The 15,340-nt window shown below is 63.1% G+C and overlaps 1 protein-coding gene and 1 long non-coding RNA gene across 2 annotated transcripts in view; both read right to left on the reverse strand.

The window, feature by feature from the left end:
• Positions 1-233: 233 nt before the first annotated feature.
• On the reverse strand, positions 234-4,147 carry LOC123802580 (uncharacterized). The gene is made up of 3 exons (XR_015726564.1): positions 3,606-4,147; positions 2,291-2,500; positions 234-921 (listed from the first exon to the last, which is right to left on the reverse strand). It is a non-coding gene; the product is annotated as an uncharacterized LOC123802580 (long non-coding RNA).
• Positions 4,148-4,574: 427 nt separating this feature from the next.
• PRKAR1B (protein kinase cAMP-dependent type I regulatory subunit beta) overlaps positions 4,575-15,340 on the reverse strand; it is a 117,882-nt gene continuing 107,116 nt past the window's right edge. The window contains exon 11 of the mRNA XM_087866649.1: positions 4,575-4,988. Coding sequence (XP_087722775.1) covers positions 4,815-4,988 — 174 coding nt within the window. The 3' untranslated portion in view covers positions 4,575-4,814. The remainder of the gene's footprint in view (positions 4,989-15,340) is intronic.

Consider the following 15,340-nt stretch of genomic DNA (forward strand, 5'->3'; position numbering starts at 1 on the left):
CAGAGGAGCGCGCGGACAGGGACGCGGGAGCCGGGGGAACCGAGGGACGGGGTCACAGCTGTTCATTGTACCATTCTTATGACCTTCCTGTAAGGCTGAAACTTTCCAAAATACAGAATTATGAAAAATGCCAATTCCTATTCTCTGATTTTCCCATAGTTCATCAAACTTCTAGAAGACAGAGAACTTTTAGAGCCCCGGAAGACAAAACAAATCACAAACCAAAGACCAGCTGGAGTGTTACATCTCACATTCTTTAAGTTAAAAAAAAAAAACTAATTTGACAGTATAGAAATTCAAAACATAAAGTAAAAACCTGAAGACCCGGACCGACGGAATCCTTCCGCGGCGGGTTACGATTGGGTCCCCTACTCTCTATCTGCATAGAACAAGAATACAGAACGTTTATCTGCTAGGCCTCTGCCCCAGCTCTCTCCTCCGAAAACCGCGGACCGACACAGACGGGAGGGATGACAACGCAGCCCAGCCCGCGGAGGGCACTGGGCTGCGCTGCCAGGGAACACGTCCGCTGGGGGTGGGGCGGCGCCGGGCGGGAGGGGGCTGCCGCGATGCTGACAGCCACTTGGCACCCGGAGCCGTGGACGTGGCTGTGACCCGACCCTGCAGTCCCATGTCTGGGCACCTGGCCTAAGAAAATGGCCTGGCGGCAGAGCGGTCACGGGCGCGAGGGGCTCCGGGAGGCACGACTGATACCACAAACACTGGAAACAACCTAAAATCCCAGGTGCGAGCAGGCCTTGTTTTCCTGGCCCTCTGGCTGGAAACTGTCCGTTCCCGGGGCAGCGGTGGTGAAGACAGTTTCCCGTGGTGTGCAGACGGACAGAGACGGGATACCGTCCACGGCGGGGTCAGAGCGTGGGGCCGCGGGTCTGGCTTCCTTCCGCCCAACATCCTGGTGGTCTGTGATGTGTGGAAACGACTTGTCTGAGCAAGTCCGGCACTTCCGTTTCAGAGGAGATGCCCAGGCATCCGAGGCGGGCAGGGGCCTCGGGCTCAGGTGACGGTCCTCCTGCTCCTCCAGGGAGGTGGGCAGGGCCGCTGCCCGGGCTCCCCTCGTCCACACCCCAGGGGAGGGTGGCACTCAGAGCTTCCAGGCTGCATCTCATGGGCCGGTCGGGGACACTGACCGGCCGGGGGTAGGGGCTCAATGCTCCAACGGGCCTCGCTGGGCCCAAGGTCCTGGCGTGTCCCCCACCCCGCCCCAGGTCTGCCCGGGAGGGCTGCTCCGTCCTGGCCTGGCAACCCCTGACCCCTGCCAGGTGGGGCATCCGGGAGAGGGCACTGGAGCTCGGGGCTTACACCTCTGCTCGGAGTGACCCCGGCGGTGTCCTGCCTCCCTGGGGACAAGGGCTGTGGGCCCAGGAGAGGGGAGCTCGACAACCCCTCCCTGTCTGTGACTGCTGGAGAAGCTATTTTCATCTGTGGCTGTTTTTCTCGACAGGAGAGAGCAAAGTACGTCAGATAATCTTATCCTTGTCCTGCTGTGACCCTCAGGAGATGGGGGGGGCTGGCAGCCTCTGCAGCCCCAGCTTCCCCCTGGTGAGCAGCGTTATGGGTCCTCCAGCTTCCTGAGCTCCTACTATGCGCCTGCCCATGGGGGTGTTAGAGGGGCAGGAAAGAGCCCAGGCCCAAGGCCCAGTGGGGAGGCAGCCCGGGTCTGAGCACGGCTCCGCCACCAGCTGGCTGTGCAACCTGTGGCTAGCAGCTTCACCTCTCTGAGCCCCTGCGGCCTCACACAGGCCTGGGAAGTGCTCAGCATGGAGCCAGAGTGCAGCCCAGATGCCGCCCTGATTCACCACCGGGGTACGGAGAGCCCTGCGTGTGGTGGTGGGTGCACAGACACCGCCTGGCATGCAGCAGGTGCTCAATACAGAGTGATTCCTCCTGCAGCTCAGAGTCCCTCCAGCCCTGGGGCCACAGGAGCCCTGGGTGGGGCAGCGTGGGGCAGCAGGCCCCCACTCATCCCAGGGCCGCCCCTCAGGGTCGCTCTGTGCCTTGTGCCATCAGCCCTCATTTACCTGGGACCATGCTGTGCTCAGCCCTTCAAACCTCCGTGTCCAGCTACCATCCCAGGGAGCCCCGCCTCCAGAAAACCCCAAATGAAACCACCAGCCCCTGAAACCCAGACGTGGGTCCTGCTTTGACAACAGACATTTATCACGCACCTTGTAGGAAGAACGTGTCTCTCCAGAGCCCAGGCCACGGGTCACACCATCCCTGACCCACCGGAAGGCGGAGACGGACGGCAAACACAGAGCAAGGGGCTTACCTGCCTGCTGACGGTCTTGGCTGGACACTGTCAGCTCCAGGGAAGGAAACTCCGCACGACCAGCTTCCATAATGAAGGCTCCTGCTGGGAAGTGCAGATCATGCTTGCCTCCGATCAAGGATCCCGCTCTCCCCTTGACGTCTTCCTTTAGCAGAGCCCCTCATGGTGACAAGACGGCTGCCAGAAGCAGGATGGGCTTCCTCGTTCACACTGAGCAAGAAAGAGCGAGAACATTGAGCCCCTGGTTTCTCTCAAGACTGAGATAGCTGCTTCTCAGAACGGCCCCCTTGGCCAGAAACGGTGGGATGCCATTCCTGTGTCCCTTTCTCCACGGCCCCCATCGTCAAGATCGCCAACCCAGAGCTCCCTCCTGAGCCCCGGACTCCACTCAGCACCTCTGCTGGGTGTCCAACAGACGAGCCAAGCTTAACACGGCCCAGACAACCCCCAGCTCTAACGCCGGGCACCCCTTCCTCCCAGCTGCTCAGACCGTAGCCTGGGAGTCAACCGTGAGGCCCTCCGAGAGGACGTCCCACGTGTTAGGAAATATTGGTGACTCGGTCCTCAAAATGTCTCGGAAGCCTGACCGTCCAATGTCGCCTCCTGGCCCTAGCCCCCACCTTCCTGGGGGAAAACTGTCCCATCGCCCTGGGCACCACCCCCCACCCGCCAGTCCACCTCAACTCTGCAGCTAGAGCGAGCCCCTCAAACGGATGGGCCCATCCTTCTCTGCTCCAGGGCTGTCCGGAGAGCTCCAGGGACGGGGGGAATTCAGGGTGCGGTCGGGCTCTGGCGAGAATGCTCTCGATGGGCCCCCGGGGCTGGCATCCGTGGCTCCCGCCGGCACCCCCATTGCCAAGTCGTGGGCCCTCCCCTGAGTTACAGAGCATGGTCCCGGCAGATAACAGGTTATAAATAATCTTTTCCTCCCTGTCCAGGCTCCTGCTGGCAAAGCTGGTGTGGGCACGAAGCAGACACTCGGGGTCTCACCCAGGCCGGGTCCAGGGCCTGCCCAGCACTTTCCCACGAGATTAGGGAGTCGGAACCACCACCCGGCTCTCGCCTTTCTAAGCGGCCGGTGTGGCCGGGCCCAGAGCCCCTCCAGTGTCCCCAAGTGTCTATACAGGACCCCAGAACTCGAGCAGCTGTGGGGTCCGGCTAAGGGCAGCTCAGCACCCAGGAAACCCAGGTCCACATCCACACTGTCTCCTTCTAGCATGTTCCATGGGTAAGTCATGGAGCCGCTCTGGGCCTGGGCTTCTGAGGCACCCTAACAAACCGTTCCCAAATCCACCATGAAGAGTATGGACCTCACCGTGTCTGAAGGCAGATCCACCATGGAGAGTATGGACCTCACCGTGTCTGAAGGCAGATCCACCATGGAGAGTATGGACCTCACCGTGTCTGAAGGCCGGCCCCACGCTCCAGGCGCTGTTTCTTGCTCACGCTGCTTATCGTCCTCACGACCGGGCGCCCGGCTCCCCCAGAGCAGGTGACCCCCAGACCAAGGCATCCTCATGCCCTGTCCTGCACCACTTCCGCAGTGTCCTGGTGACTCAGAGCGGCCGCTCCACGTGGGTGGGCAGCGCCCAAGGGCGCGAAGCCCCGCAGCTGCCGCCCCGAACCTCAGGGTGGTGTCAGGGACGAAGTGAGCTCACACAGGGAAGCGGCCGCTGCTGCCGGCACGTGGCAGAGCCTTGGCATGGGCACCTCCACGAATGGGCCCCTGCATCTCCCAGACTCCGCAGGCGGGAAGCAGTGACCCAGGCCCAGCCAGGCCGGCCGGTGCAGGGCCTCGTCTAGCAAAAGGGATGCAGGCCGTCTGCTGGCACGGCTTATCGCGTCCCTGAAGGGTCTCCCAAGACACCCACCAGCTCCCACCCTCCCCCGGCCCGCCGGCACCCCGCCCCAGAGTTCCTGGACTCGCCCATGTCTCCCCAAGGGCGCCCCTTGGTCCAGAGGGCAGAAGAGGAATCTGAGGAGGCTTCAAAGAGGTGGTGGCACCTGAGGCAGGCCTGGAAGGATGGCAGCCCACAGCTGGGCTCCCCAGGCGAGGAATTTTCCTTCCAGCCGGGCCGCACCCATCTTATCTCCCTCTCAAGGGAGCGGATCCCAGGGACCTTCCCGAGAGGGCCGCGCAGCCGGCTCCCCTCCCCGCCCTGCGGCAGCGCTGACTCATCAGTCTGGAATGTACTTTCAATTCCTCCACCACCCCTCCCCCTCCTCTGCGGGCCCCATCCTCCTCCTCCCCGTCCTGCCCCCGTGTGAGGTTCCGGCCCCCAGGCCCCGAGGATGGAGGATGGGTCAGGGACTCCCCAGGACTCCCCGTCACCCAGGAGGCCAGGGCAGGAAGGAGGTGCCTTCCCAGCCAGGGGAGGGGCTTCCTCAGGGACCTGCCCCCAAACCGTCTGGCCCGATGGGGAAGTGCATGCTCCCGGCATCCCTCTCAGCCAGGACCCAACAGAGGTCAGGCCGAACCCAGAACCTCCCAGCCCATCTCCTCCGCACCTCAAGTGCTCGCTTTTCACAGGACTCTGACTTCTGGGAGCGGCTGATCAAGGGCCTCATGGTTTCCTGGTGGCCTGCCTGGAGGAGGGGGCACCTCCGTGCCACCAGTGGTGGGGACTCCAGCCGGGCAACATCCTGTGGTCCCGTGTATCCCTCCGTACACCCTCTCGGCTCCGCGGCCTCTCTGAGCCTGTAGGTTGGGCCCAGCTTCCATGGGCTCCCTTTCCCTGGCTGTGGCCCCACAGGCATTGAGAGCAGGGCAGAATCCAGACCAGGCCAGGCTGCGCAGACCTGCCCTCCCTGCCTGCTTGCTTCCCGAGGCAACGCCTCTCCTTTGCCCCATCCTTACCTTCCTCAGCTCACCTGCTGACCCAGGAGCTGTCCTGAGGGTGGTCAGAACCCAGCGAGGCTAATTATGCAGAAGGGCCTCTGGGTGGGGTCAGCCCCCAGGCCCTGCTCCCCCCCAGGCCCTGCTCCCCCCGCTGCTTCCCCCAGCCCTGCTCCCACCCCCCCCCGCCCTGCTCCCTCCCCCACGCTGCTCCACCCCCAGGCCCTGCACTCAGAGCAGAGGCTCCAGCAAGCCCTCCCCACAAGTCCTAAGACACCTGAGGGGCTGGTGGGTGCTGGTGACATGGGCTCCTCCTAGCTGGAGGTGGGCACCCGTTGGACTGGAGCAGCCCTGGGTGAGGGGCCCCAAATGCACCTGGGGGCCTGGCAGAACCTCCAGGTGAGGTGTCCACCCTCAGTGGCCTGTTTGGAGCTCGGCTCCTGCCCAGTTCGCGGCCTGTTCCAGAAGAGGGCTGCTGGACTTTCAGCAGGGCTGACCAGGAGGGAGCTGGGTGGGGAGCTGTGCTCCCAGCAGGGAGTCTGCCCTCAGGGTCCAGCTGGCCCCGGCACTACTGTCCCCCAAACTTTCCACTGCAGTTCCTACGTCCTTCCAGCCTCAGGTCAGCCCCTGGCTAAGAAACCGCCCCCCTCTCCCCTCCCCCCGCCGCATCCCCATCCCCCATCTCCCCTGTCCCCTATCTCCACCCCCCCCATCTTCCCCCCAGCCCCACCCCCAGCCCTGTCAAAGCCATGACTGGGCTGTATTTTCCTTCTTCGTGGAACACTGTGAAACTCACTGCCTGTATAGCATCTCGAGGCCCCACCAGATCGGGGCTCCGGGACGGGGCCCATCTGCCATGAGACCCTGGTCCTGACAGTGTTTGTGGGACACGCCAGGCCCCCTGCTCAGCCCACCCTCTCCCCAGCTCAGCCTAGAAGCTGAGGTGGCTGGGTGGGTGGCCTCAAGGACAGGCCATGCAGGGGCTGTGGAGGCCCAGATGAGGGGGCTGGCCACGAACCTTGGGGGCACTGCCCACTGTACCGCCCCTGGTGTCTGCCCTGCATGATGGGGTGGCGGCCCGGCCCGTAAGCAGAGGGTTTATGACCAGGGGCAGGCTCGGGTCCCAGCTTGTGGGCGAGGGAGACCACACCTGAGCGGGACCGGGAGACACAGGCTCGCACAAGGGAGGGGGCCCTTCAGCGCCTGAGAGAGGCCCCCCCGGAGGTGTCAGCCCTCTCCAAGCTCCGTTTCCTCATCTGCACAATGGGTCCTACGGGCTGTTAGGGGCTCTGTATGGTGGGGACCGTGGTAGCCAGCACACGCCTAGCACACATTCGGTCCTTGACACATGCCAGGGGCTGTTTTGCTGGTGGCTCTGGGTCGAGGGTGCACCCACCGTGGGACCAGCCCCCCCTTGGAGGCTAGGGCACCTCTGAGATGTGGCTGGGTCCCAGTGCCCGTGAGGCCTGGAGCAGGACAGCAGGGAGCCCCCTGGGCCCTGGCCAGCACTGGCCGGCTGAGTGAGTAGGTGAGGGAGCCAGACATGGAGGCCCCAGCCTCACCTCCTGGTAGCCCCGTGAGGACAGTGGCTTGGCCCTGCGCCAGCCCAGAGCCAAGACCCCCCCTTCTCCTCCCCAGCACATCAAGGATCCTCTGGGGGTCCATAGCTCAAGCCCCCGAGTTCTGGAGCAGCAGCCCCCTGAGGGACAGAGGCAGGACTGAAGGTCACTGCACAGCAAAGCTTCAACGTCCACAGGCAGGCTGCATTCCATTCCAGATGGTTCCCGGACTCCCGCAGCTCCTTCCGGAGCCCAGGCCTGGAACTTCCCTGCATCCCCACGCGGCCCAGCAGGGAGGGTGAGGCTGGGTGTCCCCAGGCCAGCAGAAGCTCGAACCCCCCCCCCCAGCAGGTTGGTGGTCTGCACTCAGGCCCCACCCCGAAGCCTGAGACTCCTCCATTGGTTCCTTTCACGCTCAGATGTCTAGGGACTGGCCACTGTGTGCCAGGCCCGGGCAGAGTGGACAGCAGGGCAGACGGGGCCTCTGGGATCGGAGATGGGGTGCAGGGGAGTTCAGGGGGCAAGCACCAAGGAGGGGGCATGGATGCAGGGAGGGTGAGAATCAGGGCTGCCCAGATCTGGAGGCGGGAACAGGAGAGGAAAGGGTGCAGCGCAAAGGGCTGGTCTGTGCTGGTCTCCATCTACAGGCTCCCTGGGGCCCATCAGGGGCTGGACTCTTAAGAAGGTAAGCTACAGGAGGCTGGTGACGGATGACCAGGAGCCTGGACCGGGGATGGCCATGGAGGTGGACAGGGAGCCCAGAGGCAGCCAGCCCTGGACTGGAATGTGTGGGGGCGCTGGGCACGGAGAGCTGGGGGGCAGCCTGGATTGGGCAAGGCTTCACTGGCCCCCGGCCCCATCTCTCAAATGGCCCTTGGGACAGCCTCCTGGCCCCTGGGACCAAGGCCTCGGGGTCCCAGTGCATCGAAAATCCAGCCCCCAGGGTGTGGCCCCAGTCTCAGGCCAGGGGCACCCAGAGTCTACCCCTGCCCCTTCCCCCAGGCCAGGGATCGCTGAGATTGTCCCTGGCCACCCTCACCCCCCCCACACAACACACCACAGACACTGGCTAATTTAGAGAGCTCACACTGGAATTGTCTAAATTTGTCAAGTTTTCCAGGCAACCTATTTAGACAGAGAAGTGTAGGGGCTCCTCGGCGTCTGCAGGTGTGACCAGGCCACTTTCCTCTGGAAGCACGTACGATTTGCACTTGGAAACAACGAAGACCCACCCAAAAGCAAAGTAACACACGCAGCGATGTGGGGGCCTGGAGCCCGGGGTCTCCGGCATCTACTGGGACCTGGCAAAGTCCTCTCTGTCTCTGGCTCAGACTTCCTGCCCCATCTAAGATTCCCGAAGGTCCTTGACTCAGCGGTTCAGTTCATTCTGATCCAAACTGTCCCTACAAGGCCTTTTGTGTGGGTTGAGTCAGTCATGCATTCATTCAACAAACATGTGTGTTGGGCTGGAGGGGTGGGCAGATGGCTGTGGAGGAGACCGAGAGGCCCCCTGTGTGGGGAGACTGAGAAGTGGGCCCACAGCCTCGGCCACCCAAGACTGCTGGAGGGCCCCCCTCCCAAGGACCTGGAGAAACCCAAGGCCCCGGAGGGCCCAGGTGGGTCAGGACCGTGTTCCTGGAGCCTGGGGGAGGGGCAGTTTAGAAACATGACTGCTAATTCTTTGACCTTCTCCCCCACCAGGAGGGGGGATCTGGGTCCCCTCCCTGGGTCCAGGTGGGCTGGAACTACACCAAACACGCAGAGGTGACAGCACCTGCCACTGAGACCAGGTCCTAAGGGGACCTCTGGCCGGGCAGCTTACCACGGGTGGCCGGTGGAGTCGCTCCCGGGTCCTCCAGGGCCCACGTGGGGAGGCTGGCTGTGGAGGCCGCCAGCCATGCAGAGGCCCACACCACCGGAGGGGCGGCCGGGCCCAGCGGAGGATCCAGGACAAGGCAGGAGGAACGCCCCAGCTGCTGTCCCCCCAGGTCCTTAGTTGCTGGGGCCCCCACATCAGGGAGCAGAGACAAGCCACACGTGCTGGGCCCCGTCCCACACTTTAATCTACAGAATCGTGGCGGCTGCTTATGTCTTGAGGCTTCAGAGGCACACGGCAAACCACACCCAGGGGACGTCGTGGTACCGGGGACACGTCTGTCACCTCCACAAAACTGGGTTCCTGAGCAGCAGCTGGGCGTGCTCAGGGGCTGGCCCCTGGGCGACGGTGGCTCCGTGCGCGGAGGGAGGGGGAGGAGAACACAGGGCCAGCTGGCATGTGCAGGGGGGAGCGGTGCAGCTGCGCGGCATTCCAGGCCGAGTGCCGCTGTGGGGTCACCCTGCAGCCAGAGGCCGGCCCATCGGAGCCCGAGGGTCTGAACGCACAGGCTCTGGGATTCACAGGTTTTGTCGCAGTTGTGCGTGCTCTGGTTAGACATCTTCTGTTCCAGTGGCCCCGAATCCGTGTGTCCCCGGTACACCAGCCCCCACGTCACGAGCATATCCAGTCGCACTCTTCACTTCGCGGACGACACAGTCGAGGCCTGAGAAGAGGGTCCTTGCGGCAAACAGCAGTAGGACTTGGGGCAGACCACACAGTACCCTAAGGGTTCTGTGCGACCCGGAACCGTCACGGTGCGGTAGGTCGGAGACCGCCGGGCTCGTTGCCCAGCACCTCCCTGAGATGCACCAGCCTGATTTCTCCAGCTGTGAAAGTAAAGGGAACGATGGACCGGGGAGGCTGATGGGGAGGTCTCTGGTGGAATGACACGGGGCTCTGTCCAAGCTAGAGCAGACCCCCCACCGCTGGGAGCGGCAGAAGACCCAAGAACCTTCCCCGTGGCTGAGTAAAAGTTCTCCACGGGGATTTTAAAATCAATGCAGGGTCAGCCTTTGTGCAGCAATTCCCACAGAAGGGTCCTGAGGGCCTTGGTGGCCCCCCAGCTTGCCACAGTCTTGGGTTTCTAGGCCTTGATTCGGAGACTAATTGACGGCTTCCCTGCCCTCAGAGCTTAAGTTAGAACCAGACCAGCTGACCCCCAGAAGAGAGGGGATGCTCTGCCCAACTGGAGGTGAGGCTGGGGCAGAGACGTGAGTCACCAGCTTCCTAATTTGGTCACATCCCAGAAGGCAAGAGCGGTCCAAGAGGGGAGAGCGAGGTCAGCGCGGTCCCTGGCTTCCTGGAAGGGGGTGGGGTTGAGCCGCATTCTGGCGAGGCTGGGGAAGACCCCAGGGACCCCATCTGGATCCGAGTCTCAGGGACCGGAGCCCCCACGCCTGCAGCTGCCACGGGAGCCTTTGAACCACAGGGCCCAGGACCCCCAAGTCAGCCCAGACGGACAGGCCACCGCTGAGGGCGAGGACCTCCCAGACAAGGAGTCAGCCTCCGCTGGGCGCAGCCTGGCAACCGCGGGCCCGGGAGGGAAGTGCCAGACCTCAAAGTGAGTCACTGCCTGGCTGATTCAGCCACCGAGCCAGGCGAGGTGAGGCTGGGGCGGTCGGCAGCCACGGGTGTCACCCCAGCAGGGTGCGTGGGGCGGCCAGGCTGTGCTTCTTCCTGCCAGCCAGGGTCTCATTTCACACAGGGCTGCAGGGGTCACTACCTGCAATTTACGGACGGGAAGGCAGAGGGTCCGAGGCTCACGCGCACAAGACCCATGTCAGGCAGCATGGGGTGGGGAAGCCAGGGCAGCCCGCGGAAAAGCCGCCGCGCCTGGACTCGTGTGCAGAGAGAGGGGCTGCTGGGCCCAGCGCAGGTCCGTCCTCTGAATGCCCAGGCCGGACGGCCAGAAAGGGTCTCTCTGGGGGAGCCAAGCCACCTCCACGGCCAGGACCAGTGTCGAAGGGACACAGTAACTGGAGAAGGGCTGACGGAATGAATGAACTAATGAATGAGCCTGGGTGCCCACGGCAGGGCAGGCCTCTAACCCTGGGGCCCCCAGCACCCGGTCCCCTGTGAGCCCTCCCCAGGTCAGGGAAGGGATCCTGGACCACTGTGTTCCCTTCCAAGTATAGCTGGGGGGGTTTCGTTCCTGGGCTATTTTGGAGCGGGAAGGGTAAGGCCCAGAGACGTCAGGGACTTGCTCAAGGCCACACGGCAGGTGGCAGAGTGGCTCTGGAGGACTCAGGGTGTGTGGAGAAAGGGGCCGGGGCCAGGCCAGGCGGTGCCGCTGCGGTGTGAACACTCGGCTTGCTGAGCCCAGCGGCAGCACTCCTCTGCTCCTGCCCTGGCTGAGGCTTCCCCCACCGTGCTGTCCTCCCAGCTCTCCTCCCCGGTCAGGCCCAAGGACCTTCTCTAACGTACCCCGGACTCCTGGCTCCTGGGCTCCCAGCTCCGTCTGCTCCACCCCAGTGCCACCCGCCTCACCTCCCTCCAGCCTTCTCCCCACTGCCCCTGAGACAGCCAGCCTCTCTCTTTCCCTTGGAGTCAGAGCACAGGGACCCGGGCTGCCCTTTACCCGGCGTCCTCCAGGGCCCACGTCTTGCAACACTCGCGAGCGGTGCCACGAGCAGGATGTCCGTGTGGATGCAGCCAACGTGCAGGTCACCCCATCGGTGCGAGGGTGCTGTGTGCCAGCCGCTCCCTCCCCGCACCCCACCTAAGCCCCGCTCCCCTCCCACGTGTTGTCATTTCAAGGCAGGCGTGCATGTGGCACGTGGAATCACAGAGCCCGTGACCCTTGTGCGGGCTCTTCTGCTCAGCGCAGCTCTCTGGAGACCCAGTGGGGCTGCTGCGTATTGCTGGCTGGCTCCTCTCCGTGGCCAAGCCGCGTCCGTGGCAGCTCGTGGTCAGCCCGCTGAAGGACGTCTGGGTTGCTTCCAGCCTGGGGCCGTGTGAATAAGGCTGCCGCGAGCCCTGCTGAGCCCTGCCTGCAAGTGCCCAAGAGCGCAGCAGCTGGGCCAGAGGGCAGTTGCATGTTACGTTCGGGTTTTTGATTTATTAGTATTTTTTAAAGGTTTATTTATCAGAGAGAGAGCGTGGGCGAGCACCCAGGGGTGGGTGACCCCGCGGCCCTGCACACTTGCGCCTGGGTGTCGTCACTACTTGCCCCGCGGCCGCCCTGACAGGTGTGGGGCGCGGCCCCCAGTCGTCTGAACGTCTTTCTCTGCCCGTGTTTGCCACCTGCGTGAGCTCTTGGGCACGACGCCTTGCGCACGCCCTCGCTCAGCGTCCACAGCGCTTCCCTTCGTGGGACATGTGGTTCGAAGACCTCTTCTCGTCTGCGGCTTGACTTTCCAGAGCTGCTGCAGGACGAATGGTTTTAATTTTCAGGAATTCCAAGTAATCCGGTTTCCCTTTTACGGACTGTGCTGGACGTCTCGTCTCAGAGCAGCTCTCTAGCGGCCCGAGAGGGAGGCTCTCCTGTCTGTGCTTCTGGAAGGTTCTGACTTCCGTGTTTACGTGGAAGCTGCGAGCTGTTTTGAGCTCTTTTTTGTAGAAGGTGTGAGACCTTGGTCAGTTTCCCTTTCTTTGGACCTGTGGAAGCCAGAGGCTGGATTTCCCAACACTTCCCTCCTTCAACCAGAAGTCTGCTTTCATCTGTTTACTCCAGTGTTTATCAGGGCCGACCGAGCGCCCGGGCACCTGCACTCTCGAGGTTGACCCCGCAGGCCTGCCCCGGCCACGCCCTGACCCCTTCCGGAAGCCGCCTCCGGACCGTGGTGTCCACGTCAGCCCCAGAGCAGCCGAGAGGCAGGGGGCCACGGGGGCCTGAGGCAGGCAGGGCCCCGGCGGCTGGGGGCCGGGGCGGTGTGTGGCCCAGTCTACGTGGCCACAACCCCCAGGCCACACCAGCGCAGACCCCTCCCCGGCAGTCATTCCCTACCGCGCCCCTGGCACCGCCCTGGGGGCCGCGATGGGGCAGGAACAATTGCCCGGCTTGTTGTCTCAGGCACACAAAAGTACGCTTTCACGAGCCCTACAAGACCGGGTCTGTGCCCGCCTGGCGCCAGAGGGAGCAGACCCAGGGCCCAGCTGGGGAAGATGCTGCTCTGGCCCACGGCCCCCCCAGCGGGCAGCAGGGACCAGAGCCCACCCTCCAAGGAGGGCTGCCCCTCCCCTGCCCCCGGCCCAGGCTTCCTGGGAGGGGGCCTGAGCTCGAAGCAGCACGGCTGGTGGTTGACCCCGGCCTCCGAGGTGGGCACAGAGCTCGGCTCCAATCCCAGCGAGGCCTCGTATGAGCCTCCTCCAGCCGCTGTAACAAAATGCCAGAGCTGGGGGCTCACGACTGCCTTCCTTCTGTGGCTCGTGTGGCCCCATGCCCACGCCAGGAACCAGTCTCTGAGGATGGTGGCAGGAGGCTGGTCCGCATGGCCGGCCAGGCCCAGTCTCGCAGACGGGGTGGGGGAGGGCTGGTGGCCAGCAACCACAGTCTCCAGCCTCCAGCTTCTCATCCATAAAACGGGACCTCAGAGTGCAACGTGGCCCCTCCAGTGGTGGTCTGGACACCCACCGTGCCATGGTGTCGGAGGTGCCCAGGACCCCTGGCATGACTCAGGGCTCCACTTCTCATAGGGCATCTGGCCACCAACAGCCCTGGCCGTGGCCAGAGTGACCCAGCAGTGACAGCCTTGACCTCGGGGCCACCCACAGGTTCTGTGACACCCTCCTTCCCTGCAAGTGTGACCATTTCTAATGAACAGCCGTGGTTCAAAGTGGCTTCCGGGTCGAGGTCCCAAGAGGCACCACCCCACTCCCTTGCTCCCTGCTCCCTCGGGCCACTCGCTGGGGGAAGCCAGATGCCACGCTGCCATGTCACCACATCGCCACGTGGTGGGGAAGCCCTGGGAGGCGGCCCCAGGGGACGCAGATCTCGCCCCCCGGCCCTGCCAGGGACCCAGGGCAGAACCACCCAGCTAAGCTGCTCCCCACAGCCTGCCTTGCACAAGGAGATGGCCACACAGTAGGCGAATGATGGTTGGGGCTGCCGAATTTGGGGGATTTGTTACCCACCATTTGTGGCGAGAGGTAACAGAGAAGCTCCAGGCACCAATCCCGGTGCTGACTCCCTAAAGTGGGTCCCTCGACACCCACCTCCCCTCTGCCTGGAGTCTACCACTAGTCTTTCTTGCTGTTCCTCCCAAGCCCAGCCCAACACGCCAGGGTCCCACTGGTGGCGGGCGCCTGGGCCCCCTTCCCTCCAGGACGCTCTGGCCTCAAACCAGGACCGTCCCGTGCTAAGCCACAGGATGCTGACGTGAAGAACGTGGGCCGATCACTAATGGATTTAGAAGGGTAACTGTTATTTACGCGTACGTCCCCGTGGGTACGTGTGTGACTGTAACAGAAGCAATCGAGGAGGACGCGGAGGCCTGACGAGGACAGAAGCCTGTCCGGGGCTGTGGACGAAGGCCGCACGCAACGGCTGATTCCTACATTTGCTGTTCCCACCGGCTCTGGAAAATCCACACTCACCCACATGGGAGCCGAGGGCCCGGAGGAGGCCGCCCCCAGGTCTGCACAGAACCGCGGTCCGTGAGCGCGGCAGTCGTCCCGCGGACCTGCGCTGTCCAGAGGGGCAGCGCCAGCGACGTGCGGCCTCATCGGGCGCAGGAAACGTGTGCAGGAGAAGGGCTGCGCGAGTATGGGCCCCAACGCCAAAGGCGCGGTTCCAGAAAACAGTGTCTCTTATCCACCGATTTCTATCCGGATGATACGCTCAAAGGACAAAAACAGTGTTTCCAATATACTGAGTTAAATACGATACATCATTCTTATTACTTTTAAGGAGGCTCCAAGTCCAGCGAGGAACCCAACGTGGGGCTTGAAGCCACGACCCCGAGACCAAGACCTGAGCTGAGATCCAGGCACTTAACAGACCGAGGCACCCAGGTGCCCCTGAAGAAAATGTATCATTAAAATGAACTTCTTTACAGAGACAGAAAGCAGGCGGCGGGGCTGGGGGAGCCAGTGCGGGTCAGTGTGCAATGGGGACAGAGTCTCAGTGGGGGAGATGGAACGTTCTGGAGACGGACAGTGGTGGTGCTTACAAATGGGCTTAGTGCCACCAGACCGTACATTTAAAAATGGTTAAAATGCTAGACTCTGTGTTACGTCTGTTTTAGCACAAAAACCTGAATCTCACCGGCTTCCTTTTCTCCTATTTTCGCAGTGGTATTAGAATGCTTAAAATGAGATACTTGTCTCACGTGACATTTCTATCATGCAGTGCTTTGAAAAGTGAAGGTTTTTTATGTGTTGAATTCCTAAGACATAGCAGAGAAACAGTTTGAAGACCACTGCCAGTCCCAGGCCCCCATCCCTCCCTGTGAGGACATGTGGCTTCCTACACCCCGTTCTGAGCATCCGGGACCACACGACCAGGACAGCTGGTAGCCAGGTGGCCGCGTGGCCCCGGGGCCGTGGAGGAGCCCAGAAACCTCAGGGGGGCAGGGCTAGCCGTCCTCCGGGAAGCTCCTGGGGGCAGTGGGACTTGAGCACAGGCCAGCCAGCCCAGCACCGGGGTCCAGGAGAGCCTCCAGGAAAGACCACGTGGAGGACCACTGCCCGGTGAGCCCTGCTGAGTGCGCTCCTCAGAACCTCAGCTCCGGCCAGACCTCAGGCAGACAGGGGTCTCCCTACAATCCCCCCAGAGAGATCGTGGCTCAGAGCTGAGAGCTGCAGCTCTTACCCACGTCCTCTGTGCACGGAGACCCTTC

The sequence above is a fragment of the Ursus americanus genome, chromosome 2 (genome assembly GCF_024610735.1).
Source record: "Ursus americanus isolate L20-20 chromosome 2, mUrsAme1.1.p, whole genome shotgun sequence".
In the NCBI taxonomy this organism is placed as follows: domain Eukaryota; kingdom Metazoa; phylum Chordata; class Mammalia; order Carnivora; family Ursidae; genus Ursus; species Ursus americanus.